General features: G+C 35.6%; 2 protein-coding genes across 2 annotated transcripts in view; both read left to right on the top strand.

Moving 5' to 3' along the window:
- Window positions 1-259: 259 nt before the first annotated feature.
- LOC120251715 (probable LRR receptor-like serine/threonine-protein kinase At1g53430) lies at window positions 260-7,936 on the top strand. Its single transcript, XM_039260351.1, has 23 exons — window positions 260-405; window positions 1,250-1,493; window positions 1,579-1,647; window positions 1,717-1,788; window positions 1,870-1,941; window positions 2,058-2,129; window positions 2,356-2,427; window positions 2,516-2,587; window positions 2,684-2,755; window positions 2,874-2,945; window positions 3,123-3,197; window positions 3,476-3,544; window positions 3,633-3,698; window positions 3,799-3,837; window positions 3,922-3,971; window positions 4,125-4,492; window positions 5,027-5,222; window positions 5,294-5,443; window positions 5,939-6,057; window positions 6,163-6,373; window positions 6,464-6,707; window positions 7,007-7,160; window positions 7,244-7,936. The coding sequence occupies exons 1-23, from the start codon at window positions 297-299 to the stop codon at window positions 7,682-7,684; spliced, it is 3,108 nt and encodes a 1,035-aa protein (XP_039116285.1). The 5' UTR covers window positions 260-296; the 3' UTR covers window positions 7,685-7,936.
- Window positions 7,937-8,888: 952 nt separating this feature from the next.
- Window positions 8,889-14,476, top strand: part of LOC120251583 (probable LRR receptor-like serine/threonine-protein kinase At1g53430) — a 7,569-nt gene continuing 1,981 nt past the window's right edge. Inside the window, exons 1-21 of the mRNA XM_039260157.1 lie at window positions 8,889-9,212; window positions 9,964-10,204; window positions 10,290-10,358; window positions 10,428-10,499; window positions 10,620-10,691; window positions 10,816-10,887; window positions 10,998-11,069; window positions 11,140-11,211; window positions 11,310-11,381; window positions 11,471-11,542; window positions 11,675-11,749; window positions 11,842-11,913; window positions 12,027-12,089; window positions 12,190-12,228; window positions 12,325-12,374; window positions 12,478-12,845; window positions 12,942-13,137; window positions 13,228-13,365; window positions 13,494-13,615; window positions 13,711-13,921; window positions 14,028-14,265. Coding sequence (XP_039116091.1) covers window positions 9,119-9,212; window positions 9,964-10,204; window positions 10,290-10,358; window positions 10,428-10,499; window positions 10,620-10,691; window positions 10,816-10,887; window positions 10,998-11,069; window positions 11,140-11,211; window positions 11,310-11,381; window positions 11,471-11,542; window positions 11,675-11,749; window positions 11,842-11,913; window positions 12,027-12,089; window positions 12,190-12,228; window positions 12,325-12,374; window positions 12,478-12,845; window positions 12,942-13,137; window positions 13,228-13,365; window positions 13,494-13,615; window positions 13,711-13,921; window positions 14,028-14,265 — 2,480 coding nt within the window. The 5' untranslated portion in view covers window positions 8,889-9,118. The remainder of the gene's footprint in view (window positions 9,213-9,963; window positions 10,205-10,289; window positions 10,359-10,427; window positions 10,500-10,619; window positions 10,692-10,815; window positions 10,888-10,997; window positions 11,070-11,139; window positions 11,212-11,309; window positions 11,382-11,470; window positions 11,543-11,674; window positions 11,750-11,841; window positions 11,914-12,026; window positions 12,090-12,189; window positions 12,229-12,324; window positions 12,375-12,477; window positions 12,846-12,941; window positions 13,138-13,227; window positions 13,366-13,493; window positions 13,616-13,710; window positions 13,922-14,027; window positions 14,266-14,476) is intronic.

Raw genomic sequence — 14,476 nt, forward strand, 5'->3', positions numbered from 1 at the left:
ATGTCAATTGACACGAGGTGGCTTGTACATGGCTCCTAAAAAACAAATTCCTATGATTTTTCTTCAAACTTAGCAAGTGCAACGAAACTCAAAAAAGCAACTTATTAAGAAGATAACTGCAACAACGTCAATCAACTTGCCAAAAAAACTGTTCACTGTCTATATTATAATGTACGTTTGAGCTGGCCCCACTTTCTTTTTAAATTATAAAAAAAATAAGCATTTTTATATGTTATCACTTATCACTTTGTCACAGAGACAGAGACAGAGACAGAGACAGAGAGAGGGAAGAGGAGATGAAGTTTAGCCATGAAGTTTTCCAACTGTTGCTCTTCCTTACTATTTTGGTTTGGAGCTGTTCTGAGACTCTCTATTGCCATGCCCAGCGCTTAGATCCACTTGAAGGTATGTGTGTGGTTTTTTTTTTCTTTTGGTGTTCTCTCTTCTCATTGTTCAGATGTTTTGAATCTGTTAGCAATTCAATGGACATCTTTTTCAAGTGAATCAATGGTGGTTTACTGAGATCTCTGCTGCTTCTGATCAATTTAATCTAATTTCTTTTTGACATTATCAACTAAAAAAAGGTTGCTTTTTTCTTGGCATTATACAAAAGTATCTAACGTTGAAACAATCATTGTCGGTTTTTTTTGTGATAATTATGTTCGTCTTCTTTTCGTTCTGTTTTTTTTTTCTTTTTTTTGGTCAATTTTATTTCATAAATTATGAAAGTTCTTCCATGCCAAAGTAAAATCCTTTAATTATTATTTTCAATTTGGGATTTTAGCTGATTTTTAAAGGGGAAATAGCATAAACTAATTTCATAATTTTGGGAAGTATAAATCTGTTTATATGCGTATCTTAGCAAGTGCATATCTTTATATATTTTAGTTGACTTATATCTCTGAAAACCTTAGATAAGTTCTATAAAATAATGAGAACATAGATAGATGTAACACAGTCTACTTTAGTTTTCCATTAAATTTTGATTCATTTTGGTGACTGCTTGAAATGTGAGTCTTATGGCCCACATAGTTTTGGAAGCAATCTTAGAACCAGTCTGAACTTTGACCGGCATTATCATGAATTTTCCACTTATGTTATAGAAAAAGGTTAATTTATCAAGAACAAATCTTTCTAAGATACATATGATCATCTTAAAAGTAGCAATGCTATACCAACTAATCTGACACTCATATATGGATGGATATTGGATGCTGTACTTGTTATGAAAATGGCGACTGGCGAGCAGTGGAGACACTGAAGCAGATAGGATTAAAGCTTGGGAAGCAGTGGAACTTCAATGTGGATCCATGCAGTGGTGCCTCCGGTTGGGTGGATCCCACCACTGACAAAGATTTTGTCAGAGCAGCCAATGTCACATGTGGCAATTGCAATGCCACTTATTGCCACGTCATTAGTATCATCCTCAAGAGGCAGAACCTTACTGGTCCACTCCCTGTCGAGTTTGCTAATCTCAAGTCTCTCCAATTCTTGTAATTGCTTAAGATTTCTTGCATGTGGATCTCTCTCTTTTTTTTTTGGTGCATTTAATTTAGTGTTTTTTTATTAATATAACAGAGATCTCACACAGAACTATCTTGGTGGAACCATCCCTGTACAATGGACATCACTCCCTCTCAGCACCCTGTGAGTTTCTAATCACTTTTGTGCATATAACCACATGCAGCTTGTCAGTAAGTTTTTTGTTCATTGTAGGTCACTTCTTGGTAATAACATCTCTGGGAGGATTCCGGAGGAGATTGGTAACATCACCACCCTCAATATCCTGTATGTCTGCATTGTTTCTATTTTGGTTTTGTTTTGATGTCCTTTTCTCATGATTCAGTAATTTGTTTGTTTTTGGTTAAGGGTGTTAGAGGATAATTTGTTTCAAGGCCCAATCCCTTCGTCTCTTGGAAAACTGATACACTTAGAACAGCTGTGAGCTTTTTCTTAATGTATTTTGGATTCAATTCTTCTGTTGGAAGTAAAATATGATGTACTCTTATTTTACTTCATTTCAAGTTGTTGTGGTTACTTAATGTTCTTTCATGCAGTCTTCTTTCTGCAAATAACTTAAGTGGCGAGTTGCCAGAGTCTTTGGGGAAGCTTAAAAATTTGACCTATTTGTAAGTCACGTCACTGCCTATTGTTGTTCAATTCTTGTACATGGATGGATGCTATGTGTTATTAATACATTAAAATGTATATATGGGGCATGCAACCAACTAGGAGGAAGTGTATAGCTTTGTATCCATATTCAAGTACTAGTTCTAGTACTTGTGTTTGTGAATGAGTCATAGTAATTCCACCAGGAGTTTTAAATGATCAAACTCTTCTTTCTTGTTTTTCCAGCCGAATTGATGGCAACCCTATCTCTGGAAAAATTCCCAGCTTGATTGCCAATTGGACAAAGATCCAGTACTTGTGAGTGATTCATTACTATAACTAAGAGCAATGCTTGTTTCGTTAAATTATTTGTTTGTATTAGATGATGATTTGCATTCAAATGCAGAGAAATGCAAGGCACCTCCTTGGAAGGGCCTTTTCCACCCAGCTTTTCCACATTGGAAAATTTATCTGAACTGTAAGAATTGTTGCCATGTTCTTTGTTTAAATTAGTTGATTGTTTTTGTTGGCTTTCTCTGTCATTATTTGGTTGCAAGATGTGTTTATGTTGCAGGAGGGTAACTGACTGGAAGGGAGGTGATGGCAAGTTTCCGCCTTTAGAGAACATGAAAGGAATGACAAGATTGTGAGCTTTATTTACTTATTTTTTTTTATTTACAAATGTTTGTTACTTTTTAGTTTAGGCACATGAATTACGAACCATTTTCTGTAATTTTAAGGAGAATATTAATGCTGTGCTGCAGGGTTCTGCGGAACTTATCAATATCTGGTGAACTGCCTGAGTATATTGGGGCTATGGCAAATCTCAAATTCTTGTAAGCTTGCTCAATCCTTTATATATATATATATATATATATATCTATTTTGCGATTAAAGTCCCATGGTTTTAATGGGATGGCTATGTGATTGCAAAATTCCAAGCTCATTGTGAAACCAATTGATTCCCATTGGTTGTTTGCCACTTTTGCTGATACAATCACTTCTCCTTGCAGAGATTTAAGCTTCAATTTCTTGACTGGGCAAATTCCAAACAATTATAGCAGCCTACAAAGTCACATTGATTTTATGTGAGCTTACTTCTTACATATCTTTTTATCTGAAATTCTGCTGCGATGATGCCAATACCCAACCCCCACCTATTTTGTTGCATTTATTGCTTTTCTTTCTTTGGTTTAAATTCAAGGCATACTGAACAATGGCATCAATGCATATGTGACCTTATATATCTATTTATCTAAAATTCTGCTGCGATGATTCCAATATCCAACCCCATCTCTTTTGTCGCATTTGTTGCTTTTCTTTCTCTTGGCTTAAATTCAAGGCATACTGAAGAGCATCAATACAGATACCTTACCAATAACAATCTCAGTGGAGCAATACCAGATTGGATCGTGACCACCAGAAAGCAATATGTGTATGATAATTTACCATGAAGAATTTCAGATTGATAATTGCCACTTGTTTCATACATTGCACATCACTCATGATACTTGATATTGCAGTGATATATCTTACAACAGTTTTAATGGCTCCAATGCACCACCTGACTGTCTTCGGGGGAGTAATTTGTAAGGATCCAGTTTACAATGCTATCTTTCTCTTAATCATCAGGCTTTGGTTCATGATCAATTTATAATTCATATGTTTCCTCATCCTTTATACTTGCAGAAATGTGGTTTCGAGTTATTCATCCTCAAATAATAAGCTGTAAGCCTTTTGTGCTTGTCTTCATTGGAATAACTCTGTTTCTTGTATTCAAATGTTTGAGTTGAACCACATACTGTGTTTTAGGCTTGCATCATGTTTGAGGAGGAACAACCCTTGTCCAGGCAAAGCAATAAGTAGGTATTAGTATTTTATGAAAACTTTCATTTCTTCTGGAGATCAATTGTAAGGCCTGCCATGTTTATAATTAAATGATAAATGTATACTGTTTCTTGTTGTACTTTTTTCCAATTTATTTTATAAGTAACCCTAAACTCTAACTTTCGCAGATTACAACTTGTTCATTAATTGTGGTGGCCCCTCTCTGACCATCGGTGATGATGAGTACCAAGGTGACACAGACACAGAAGGTCCCTCATATTACAATTCCTACAATGACAAATGGGCTTATAGTTCTACTGGGAGCTTTGTCCACAATGACAATGAACCATTCCTTGCAAACAATGTGTCAGTTTTGACCATGGTTGATGCAGAATTATACACAACTGCTCGTCTCAGTCCCCTCTCTCTTAAGTACTATGGCCTCTGCCTTCAGAATGGAAATTATACAGTTAATCTACACTTTGCTGAGATTATGTTCACTGATGCTGGGACTTACTTTAGCGTGGGAAGGCGCTTCTTTGATGTATCTATCCAGGTTAAATTTTTTATTTTAATTTATTTGTAGCACATGTTTCAGAAAATCATTACTCTGTCCTTCTCACCAGTGACAACTTACAAAGAATTACATTTAGTTTTACTTATTTGTAAACATCGTTAGATACAAGCTAAACACATTATTTGAGCTTAATTCAACACAAAAAAGTGAGACACTCGGACTTAAATGTTCAAGTCTAAGATTACCATATTGACCCATATGGGACTATTAGTTACTTTAATACACCCTCTGAATTATGCTGGCATATTTTAATTAGTCACTAAAACAAACCAATCAACCAATCTTTGATGCCATGTTAAATAAAACAACTTTTACCGGGAGTTGATTCTAACCCAAAGGCTTAAGCATATGGATAGAGGCCGAGACTTAGATGTTTAAGTTCAAACATACTACATTAGCTAATGTGGGGTGATGCACTCTCCGCAAGTGTTCATGCACTCATCATGGGGCTATTAGTCCTTTAATAAACCTCAAGTTTATTATGGTTAAAGAAAAAATTTTGAAATCATGCAGGGAAAGAAAGTTTTGAGGGACTTTAATATTGCAGAAGAAGCTAATGGGACTGGGCGAGCAATTATCAAGAGCTTCACTGCTAATGTAAGTGACCATACTCTGGAGATTCACTTTCAATGGGCTGGTAAAGGCACCAATGCTGTTCCAGAGATAAATGTGTATGGGCCATTAGTTTCAGCTATTTCAGTTACACCCAGTAAGTCTTTAGAAAATTTATCTTTCATCTGTTTTGTTGTTTTTAATGAGAATATCTAATCAATTCTTCAGACTTTGAGCCCGTCATTGAAGGAAACAATACGAAAGAAAAGGTATCTACTGGGGCTATTTTGGGTATTGTAGCTGCTGGTTGTGTGCTGATAGTACTGATCTCCATATTCATTTGGTTTTGCTTGAGAAGAAAATACGCTGCAAATAACGGTGAGATTATGAAGCTTATTTTGTATCTTCATTTTATTATGTTGTTATGATTATTATTTTCTTAATCAGTTTGATAAAAGTTCATAGTCTCATTCAGCTAATAAATCTTTTCCTACATGCTATTTGGCTCTTGGATTCACATATTCTAATAGATCAAAACTTGGACCAAAGAAAACATGGTATTGTAAGGATTATATATACACACCTGCTAAAAAATTTCTAAGAACTAGCTATTTGTACCTTAGTGTAGAATTATGCTAACAAAAAACAGTTGTGGATAGCTGAAGCGAGAGAAATAGTTATCATAATTAATGAATAGTGGTGATATATTTATTTCTCAAGAATTTATAAGAAGATACCTATTTAGTTGTCAATGCAAGAAAATACAGTAGACCTTTTTCGCTGGAATAGGTTGAAAGGTGTTGCAATATTTTGAATGAATCTTGTTTCCATGGTTTCTTGAACTTTTAAGGTTTCCCCTTTCATGAATCACAGAACTTCAAGGTGTGGAGTTGCAGACTGGATACTTCACTTTGAGACAGATCAAAGCCGCAACCGGGAACTTTGATGCTGCAAACAAATTAGGAGAAGGTGGTTTTGGGCCTGTTTACAAGGTTGCTATATCACTCCTCACGCTCAATTTGTATTTATCTTTGTTCTGCAGCTGCTACTATCAGAAGTTGAGGTTTATTTGAAAATATAATTTACATCATCAACAGGGTGTCTTGCCGGATGGTTCAGCAATTGCTGTCAAGCAACTTTCTGCAAAGTCAAGGCAAGGAAATCGTGAATTTATAAATGAGATAGGCATGATATCTGCTTTGCAGCATCCCAATCTCGTCAGACTTTTTGGTTGTTGCATTGAAGGAAACCAGTTGTTGTTGATTTATGAATACATGGAAAACAATAACCTTGGGAATGCTCTCTTTGGTTGGTGCTTTTATTTCTTTGCCAATTATCTACTTCATAATCTGATGATTACTTGCACAATGAACAGTGTTGAATGTTTTGTGTGTACAGGCCGTGAAAGAGAGCAGCTAAATTTGGATTGGAAAACAAGGTGTAAAATTTGCCTTGACATTGCTCGAGGATTGGCATATCTCCATGAGGAATCAAGGTTGAAGATTGTTCATAGAGACATTAAGGCAGCTAATGTGCTGCTTGATAAGGATCTCAATGCGAAGATATCTGATTTTGGTTTGGCTAGACTCTGTGAAGAAGATGGAGACAAAACCCATATAAGCACTCGGATTGCAGGAACTGTGTGAGTACAACATTATTTCTCAAAATATGCTATTATCCATATAAACCACAATTTGTCATGTAGGTAGTTATTCATATAAACATTACTTCTCTGGTATGTTTCAAACTTTCCTCTTATGTAGCGAAGAAGATTGTAGCCCTCCAATATGAGAACCTAATAGGTTTTCATGGTGATAGTGTGAGTGAAGAAAAAACTAAAGAATATTTTCTTACTGAAATAGAAAGCCTCATCTTTTAGTTCTTAAACATGAAAGCATCTTGTTTGATCTAATGTTTTTAATGCTTCTGATTGATACACAGAGGATACATGGCCCCTGAATATGCCATGAGAGGTTACTTGACCGACAAAGCTGATGTCTACAGCTTTGGCGTAGTCATGCTGGAGATCATCTGTGGACTAAGCAACACGCACACATACAGGACAAAGGAGGATTTTATATATCTTCTTGACTGGGTATGCCATTATATGTTCTTGATATTCAGTTATTCACATTACAAGTTTTTTAAACACTATCTCATCATTGTAATTCCCCGCAGGCCTTAATTCTACAAGGGCAAGGTGAGCTGCTTGACCTTGTTGACAAAAACCTAGGTGAGAACTACCCAAAGGAAGAGGCATTGCAGATGTTGAATTTGGCTCTCACATGCACCAATTCTTCGCCATCTCTCAGACCGACAATGTCCACCGTGGTAAGCATCCTCGATGGCAAGAGCACTTTACCGATCTCATCCATGAATCCCTCGGCCTCGAGCAGCGGTGCTCCTAGGTTCCAGCTCTTTGAGAAATGCTTTGATGATAGCCAGTCAGCCGATGCATCAATCGATGCACCATGGTTAGATTCCTCGGTGTCTCAGCAAAGTAGTCAAGATGAAAACACCAGGCCGACAAGCAAACTTCTGTCTGATTCCTCAAACAGCTCCTTTGATGTTGAGACACAGAGAAGATACCCAAAGAGAAATTCAACAGCAACCTTCTAAAGCAACTGCAGTGTAAAACCAAGTATGTTATAGTACAGTCTTGATTCCAAAAAATAACATGTTAGAATTTGACTTTACCTAATTTCCATTTGTAATTAGATTCCATATTCCTTTATTTATCACAAAGTTTATCTGTCAACAACCCTTCTACTTGTTTGTATTCTCTGATTTTTATGTCATCCAATTAGGCATGGTGTTCCGTCCAACATGACTCTTTGAAAGAAACGTATAACAAACTACCATTTGGTTCCATTGTGATCTGAGTGTGTGATTAGATTCTTCCTATTTTGTCTAATAAGTTTCTGTCAGTCATTCTCCATCTATACTTCTCGAATTAATAATATTTAATATGTTATCTACTTGTATGTATGGAAATGAAAAATTATTTGAACATACAGCAAAGAAGTCAATGCATGCCAGCAGAGATGTTTCATTTAAAACAACCAATCAGAAAATACAATTTGATGAACTGTTTAATATATGGACATCTTAATAAACCAGTATAAACATAATTAGCACAACTAAGAATTAGTTCTTAGGCATCTAAAGGTCATTACCGCAAACTCAGTTTTTTTTTTTAATAAACAAGAGGAACATATAGTCCGAAGGCCTTGTCCTGCTAAACCGTCAGAAGCGTGCACAAATTTCGGTGGAACAAGTGGGAGTAGGGTCTGTACACACATAGATACTGGAACCACCCGCATACAATCACTGCTCATATCTCCCAGAAATGTGTCTTCAACCGAGAATCAAATTCTCAACACTTAGTTGAAAAATTTTATCAGTGACCCGTATATTAAGAGAATATTTGGTAGTTGTGCATTACTGCATACTCAGTTGGCAAAATGAAAACGAGTATAAGGGACGAAGAACAGCTATCAAGGGGGGGCCTTGGAAATTTAACGTATCTAATTCTGTCAAATCCAATGAATGGTAGTTTTGAAAACCATGCAAAGATATTATTCTTCAAATCCAATACACAAAAATAAAATAAAATAAAATAAAATAAAGTAACATGGTTGCCAATGAGAATAAGCTTCTTGAAAACTTTAAGCTTAAGCTCGGACAATCTATATTTTGGACTTTTGAGGCAAAAACCCATAAATAAAAACAGATTCACAATTTGGCTTGTCTTTGCAGGCTAGATGTTGACCAATCAAACATTGAATTAACATAAACTCAAAGCCGGAGAAAAAAGCAGGGACAGTGCCGGCCTCTGTTTTGACTAGTCAAAATCTTGGTGTTAGAAATGCTATATATAAATATAGAACAACGCCCATTTTGTTAGTACTTTTTCTAATAAACAAGTTAAGATCTCCTCCTCCTCTTCCTCCTCCTCCTCCTAAGCTCTTTAATTAATGATCTATTGATTCTAGAAAAAAAGAGAGAAAGATAGAAGGAAAGAGAAGATCAAGAGAAGCAACAAAGTTCTTCATGGCTAGGCATGGTGTTGTTCCACTGTTTCTCTTCCTTTGTTACTTGATTTGGAGTTCCCACTGCCAAGCTCAGACCCTTGATCAAAATGAAGGTATGAAATAATTCATTCATTCACAGAAGTTAGCATTTAGTTAATCATTGTTAATTTTCTCAGAAGTTGGTATTTGGTTTCATTATTATTTGCATTCCTTTATGCTTTTAGCTTTTAGGGCTTGTTTGGATGAGTTTTGGAAAACCCAGAAGTGTTTTTTTATAAGTTAAGCACTTCTGGGTTCAAAAAAGTTGTTTGTATTGGTTTTTCTGCAAAAACAGAAGTTGTAAAAAAAAACTGAAAAACAGCTTTTTTCAGAAGCTAGTCATGAGCAGCTTCTGAAAAAAGCTGTTTTTTAGCTTATTTTTACCGCTTCTGCTTTTACAGAAAAGTTAATACAAACACAAAATATAAAAAAGTACTTAACTTACTCTGGAAAAGCACTTTTTCCAGAAACACTTCTACTGAACTTAAAAAAATGTTTTTTTGAGAAGCCAACCCAAATAAGACCTTAAAAGTTCTGCTAATAGCTTAGGGATGATGATATCTAGGCTAGCCGCCAGTAGCCACTTTGGGTCATTATCCAGATGCCTGCATTAAGACCATGCAGTCAAAATCACACTTGAGAATGGTTTACACGTCTCTTAATTTATTTGTGTTCACATAGGGCAAACTCATAACACTTGCCATTATTACCTATAAAATTTCGCCAATTATTAATTTTCCCCTATAAAAAAATTAATTTTTCTTTTCTTACCGAAAAACTATATATATTTATATAATTTTTTTTTTTAAATGTCATGATGAACAGTGGATGCACTGAAGAAGATAGGAGCCAAGTTGGGGAAACAATGGGACTTCACGGTGGACCCATGCAGTGGGACTTCCGGTTGGGTGGATTCCAACTCTAACAAGGATGTAGCAGTTAATGTCACGTGCGGCCCATGCAACACCATCTCCTCCTGCCACGTCATCAGTGTCATCCTCAAGGGCCAGAACCTCACCGGTACCCTTCCCGGCGAGTTTGCTAATCTCACCTCCCTCCAAGTCATGTAATTATGATCTACTACTTAATTATCACTTAATTTTATCATTGATTTTTTGAATGAAATCAAGTTCAAATTTATTAATGAACAGAGATCTTTCAAGGAATTATCTTAATGGCACTATCCCTTCTTCATGGAGTTCACTCCCTCTCACCAACCTGTGAGTTTTCATAATTTTTTCATATCATCTGATTTTAGATGCAATTAGTTAATTATTTGGTTTTTTTAGGGCCCTTTTGGGAAATCGCATCACTGGAACCATTCCTGCTGAGTTTGGTAAAATCCTCACCCTCCAAGACATGTACGTCTCTGTTTCTTTCATTATTATTATTATTATTATTATTATTATTATTATTATTATTATTATTTAATTCATTTTTCTATGTGATTTTATTTATTCCTTTTTTTTATATTTATTCAGATCACTGGAAGACAACCTGATTGAAGGTCCACTTCCTGAGTCTCTTGGCAATTTAATAAACTTGGATAGACTGTGAGTTGATTTCTTTATGTTTATAAAACAAATGTGTATATATATAGTTTTTGGTGCTTAACTGGTTGGTTCTCTCAATTTGATTTGATTTTATTTTATTTTATTTTATTTTATTTTTTGGCAGTCATCTTTCAGCCAATAACATCAGTGGTGAATTGCCAGCATCATTGGGTAAACTAAAAAATTTAACTGAATTGTAAGTCACTGCCTATTATTTCATTAAATTTCATTGTCATATATAGAAATAGAAGTACATATTTGGTTCATGGTTCACATTTGATTACCTTAATTTGAATGTCTTTTCAGCCGAATTGATGGCAATCCAATAACTGGAAAAATTCCTAGCTTCATGAGTAACTGGACAAAGATCTCTCGGATGTGAGTACTAAAATGAATGCAAACTAAACAAATTTTTTGTGAGATTAATTAACGTTTAACTTAAATGCAGAGACATGCAAGGGACCTCCATGGAATTGCCTTTTCCTGCAAGCTTTTCTGAATTAGTCACTCTAAGCCAGCTGTAAGAATCACTAAATGCTTTGTATATCCAACAGAGCAGAATGCTCTTGCTGCAATTTTTCTGTCATTATTTGGTTGTAAGATGTGTTTATGTTGCAGGAGAGTGACTGACATACAAGGAGGTGATGGGAAATTTCCTGCACTGAAAAACATGACAAATTTGTCAATGTTGTAAGAATATACATTTATTTTCAGTAAAATTCTTAAACTCATCGTCTATAATTTGTAGCGTAACTATTATATTATGTGGTTCACTGTAGGGTCTTGAGGAACTTATCAATATCTGATGAATTACCAGAATTCATAGGGGATTTTGGAGGTCTCAAAGCATTGTAAGCCTGATCTTTCAATTTTTCTAGACTAGTTGTAGCCTTGTAGGAGATTGTCGATAAAGTTCTTTTTCTTTGCGCAATACTCGGTTCTAGAGCAATTCTTTTGATAGAGCGAATATATTTTTCTCACAGAGATTTGAGCTTCAATAACTTGACTGGGAAGATTCCGGACAACTATGTGAACTTGGGCAAGAGCATCAATTATATGTGAGCAGCTTGCTTCAGATCCATTGTGTTTAATGTTTCTAACTTTGTTCATTTGAATTCACAGCAGACTGAAAGTAATTGCATCTACACAGGTACCTTACCAGTAACAATTTATTTGGAGCAATACCAAGTTGGATTTTGACCAGTACAAAACAGCAACGCTTGTATGTTCTGCTAACTTGATGAACTCAGATAGATTTTGATTTAGATTTATTTGCCGCTTCTTTCATATGTTGCATATCCATCACTAATGGTCTTTCTGTTTTATATATTACAGTGATTTATCTTACAATAGTTTTAACGTTTCGAATGGGCTAACCTATTGTCCTACAGGAGCTGTGTAAGTATTCACCACAAATGGCTGTATTTTTCTTAATCATGTAGCTCTATTAATTGTTTGATCAACAATTCTTACACTTTCTCTGCCTTCATGGTCATAGGAATTTGGTATCTAGTTACTCGTCCACAGATAGTAATTCGTAAGCTTTTTTACACTCTCAATGAGTTTGCATTGTAACAGTTCTGCTCTTATATCTCCTTGTTCTTACTGAAGGCGAAGGCCCTTTTTATTGCAGGATTCCGTCATGTATGAGGAAGAACCAACCTTGCTCTGGAAAAGCAAAAAGTGAGCATATTTATATTATATGACAAATTTTGATGTATCTCTTCTTGTTGAACTTATTTCTCAATGTTTGTAAATGTGCTCTGTGACGGCGTGACTATTGCAGATTACAACTTGTTTATAAACTGTGGTGGTGGCGAGGTGACCATTGGCGATGATGTTTATCAAAGTGACACCGACCCCCAAGGGCCATCAACTTATAAAGCTTTTGATGAACAATGGGCTTATAGCTCAACAGGAGATTTTCTGGGTAATTCTAGTATACCATACCTTGCGACAAATGTAACAGTTTTGACCATGCCTAATCCAGACTTATACATGACTGCTCGTCTAAGTCCTATCTCCCTTAGATACTACGGTCTTTGCCTTCAGAATGGAAATTATACAGTTAACCTTCACTTTGCTGAGATTATGTTCACTGATGATAAGAGTTTCTTTAGTGTTGGAAGACGACTGTTTGATGTGTATATCCAGGTTAGTTTTCCAAATCATCATTTATCCCATTTTAGTTCTCATTGTCGGCAACTTCCTTGGAATTCTTTGAAGTAAAACTTTTTTGAAATCATGCAGGGGAAGAATGTTTTGAGAGACTTCAATATTGCAAAAGAAGCTAATGGGACTGGCCAGGAAAAAATCATGAGCTTCTTTGCTATTGTTACTGACCACACTTTAGAGATTCACTTTCAGTGGGTTGGGAAAGGAACCAATGCTATTCCACAGAGAGGTGTATATGGGCCTCTGATTTCAGCTATTTCAGTCACACCTAGTAAGTCATTTAAATTTTTTTTTTTATTCGATCTTTGTACTGTTTTGTACATTTAGAATGTTTAATCATTTTGACTGCCCTCTTTTGTAGATTTCAAGCCTGACTTGGGTGAAAGCAAGCTATCAACTGGGGCTATTGTGGGCATTGTAATTGCTGGTTGTGCTGTGATTGCATTGATCTCAATATGCATCTGGTTCTACTTGAGAAAAAAAAATGCTAAAAACAGGGGTGAGCCCTAGTGTCATATACAAAGATTATAAATATAAATGTTTTTTTTTTTTAAAGGAAATGGAGGCAAATGCATTGATGTTATTTATCATTTTGAACTACAAGTTTTTTGAAATTTTATCTTGCAGAACTCATAAAAAGTTTAGAGTTGCAGACTGGATACTTCACTTTAATACAGATAAAAAATGCAACCAGGAATTTTGATGCTGCAAATAAAATAGGAGAAGGTGGTTTTGGGCCAGTTTACAAGGTAACTATATTCCTTTCTTTTTCTGTCTGAAATATCAAGGTCCTTTTTACAATCCTGCATGGTTTATTTAAAGATTGGAGTAAAATTATCAACAGGGTGTTCTGCCGGATGGTTCTACAATTGCTGTGAAGCAACTTTCTTCAAAGTCTAGGCAAGGAAATCGAGAGTTTGTAACTGAAATTGGCATGATCTCTGCATTACAACATCCCAATCTCGTCAAGCTTTTCGGATGTTGCATTGAAGGGAATCAGTTGTTGCTGATATATGAATACATGGAAAACAACAGCCTTGCAAGTGCTCTATTTAGTGGGTGTTTTTTGTTTTTATGCTAATTATCTACTTTACCATTTCTACTATTATTTCCTGTAAGCACTTGCACGCCGAGTAAAATGAAAGGCATGGATCTTTACAGGTCGTGATAGAGATCGTCTAAACTTGGATTGGCAAACAAGACATAAAATTTGCCTTGGCATAGCTCGTGGCTTGGCATATCTCCATGAAGAGTCAAGGTTGAAGATTGTACACAGAGACATCAAAGCAACCAACGTCCTACTTGATAAAGATCTCAATGCAAAAATTTCCGACTTTGGTTTGGCTAGGCTTTCAGATGAAAATGAAACCCACATCAGCACTCGAATTGCTGGAACAATGTGAGCAAAATATTATTGTTTTAAGTTTCTCAAATTTTTGGTTGTTGTTTGTCATGTAATGTTCTATTCAATTTTGTCTTGAGAGTAACTTCTTGTGCAGAGGATATATGGCGCCAGAGTATGCAATGAGAGGTTACTTAACAGACAAGGCCGATGTATACAGCTTCGGAGTAGTTGTGCTGGAGACTGTCAGTGGAGTGAGCAACACAAA

This window comes from Dioscorea cayenensis, chromosome 20 (genome assembly GCF_009730915.1).
Source record: "Dioscorea cayenensis subsp. rotundata cultivar TDr96_F1 chromosome 20, TDr96_F1_v2_PseudoChromosome.rev07_lg8_w22 25.fasta, whole genome shotgun sequence".
NCBI lineage: Eukaryota > Viridiplantae > Streptophyta > Magnoliopsida > Dioscoreales > Dioscoreaceae > Dioscorea > Dioscorea cayenensis.

Excerpts from the sequence above, each read along its gene's own strand:
- LOC120251715 (XM_039260351.1), top strand. The coding sequence starts at position 297 with ATGAAGTTTAGCCATGAAGTTTTCCAACTGTTGCTCTTCCTTACTATT. Across the intron at positions 2,130-2,355 it reads CTTAAAAATTTGACCTATTT|CCGAATTGATGGCAACCCTA; the intron begins GTAAGTCACGTC and ends TTGTTTTTCCAG. Across the intron at positions 7,161-7,243 it reads TTATATATCTTCTTGACTGG|GCCTTAATTCTACAAGGGCA; the intron begins GTATGCCATTAT and ends AATTCCCCGCAG.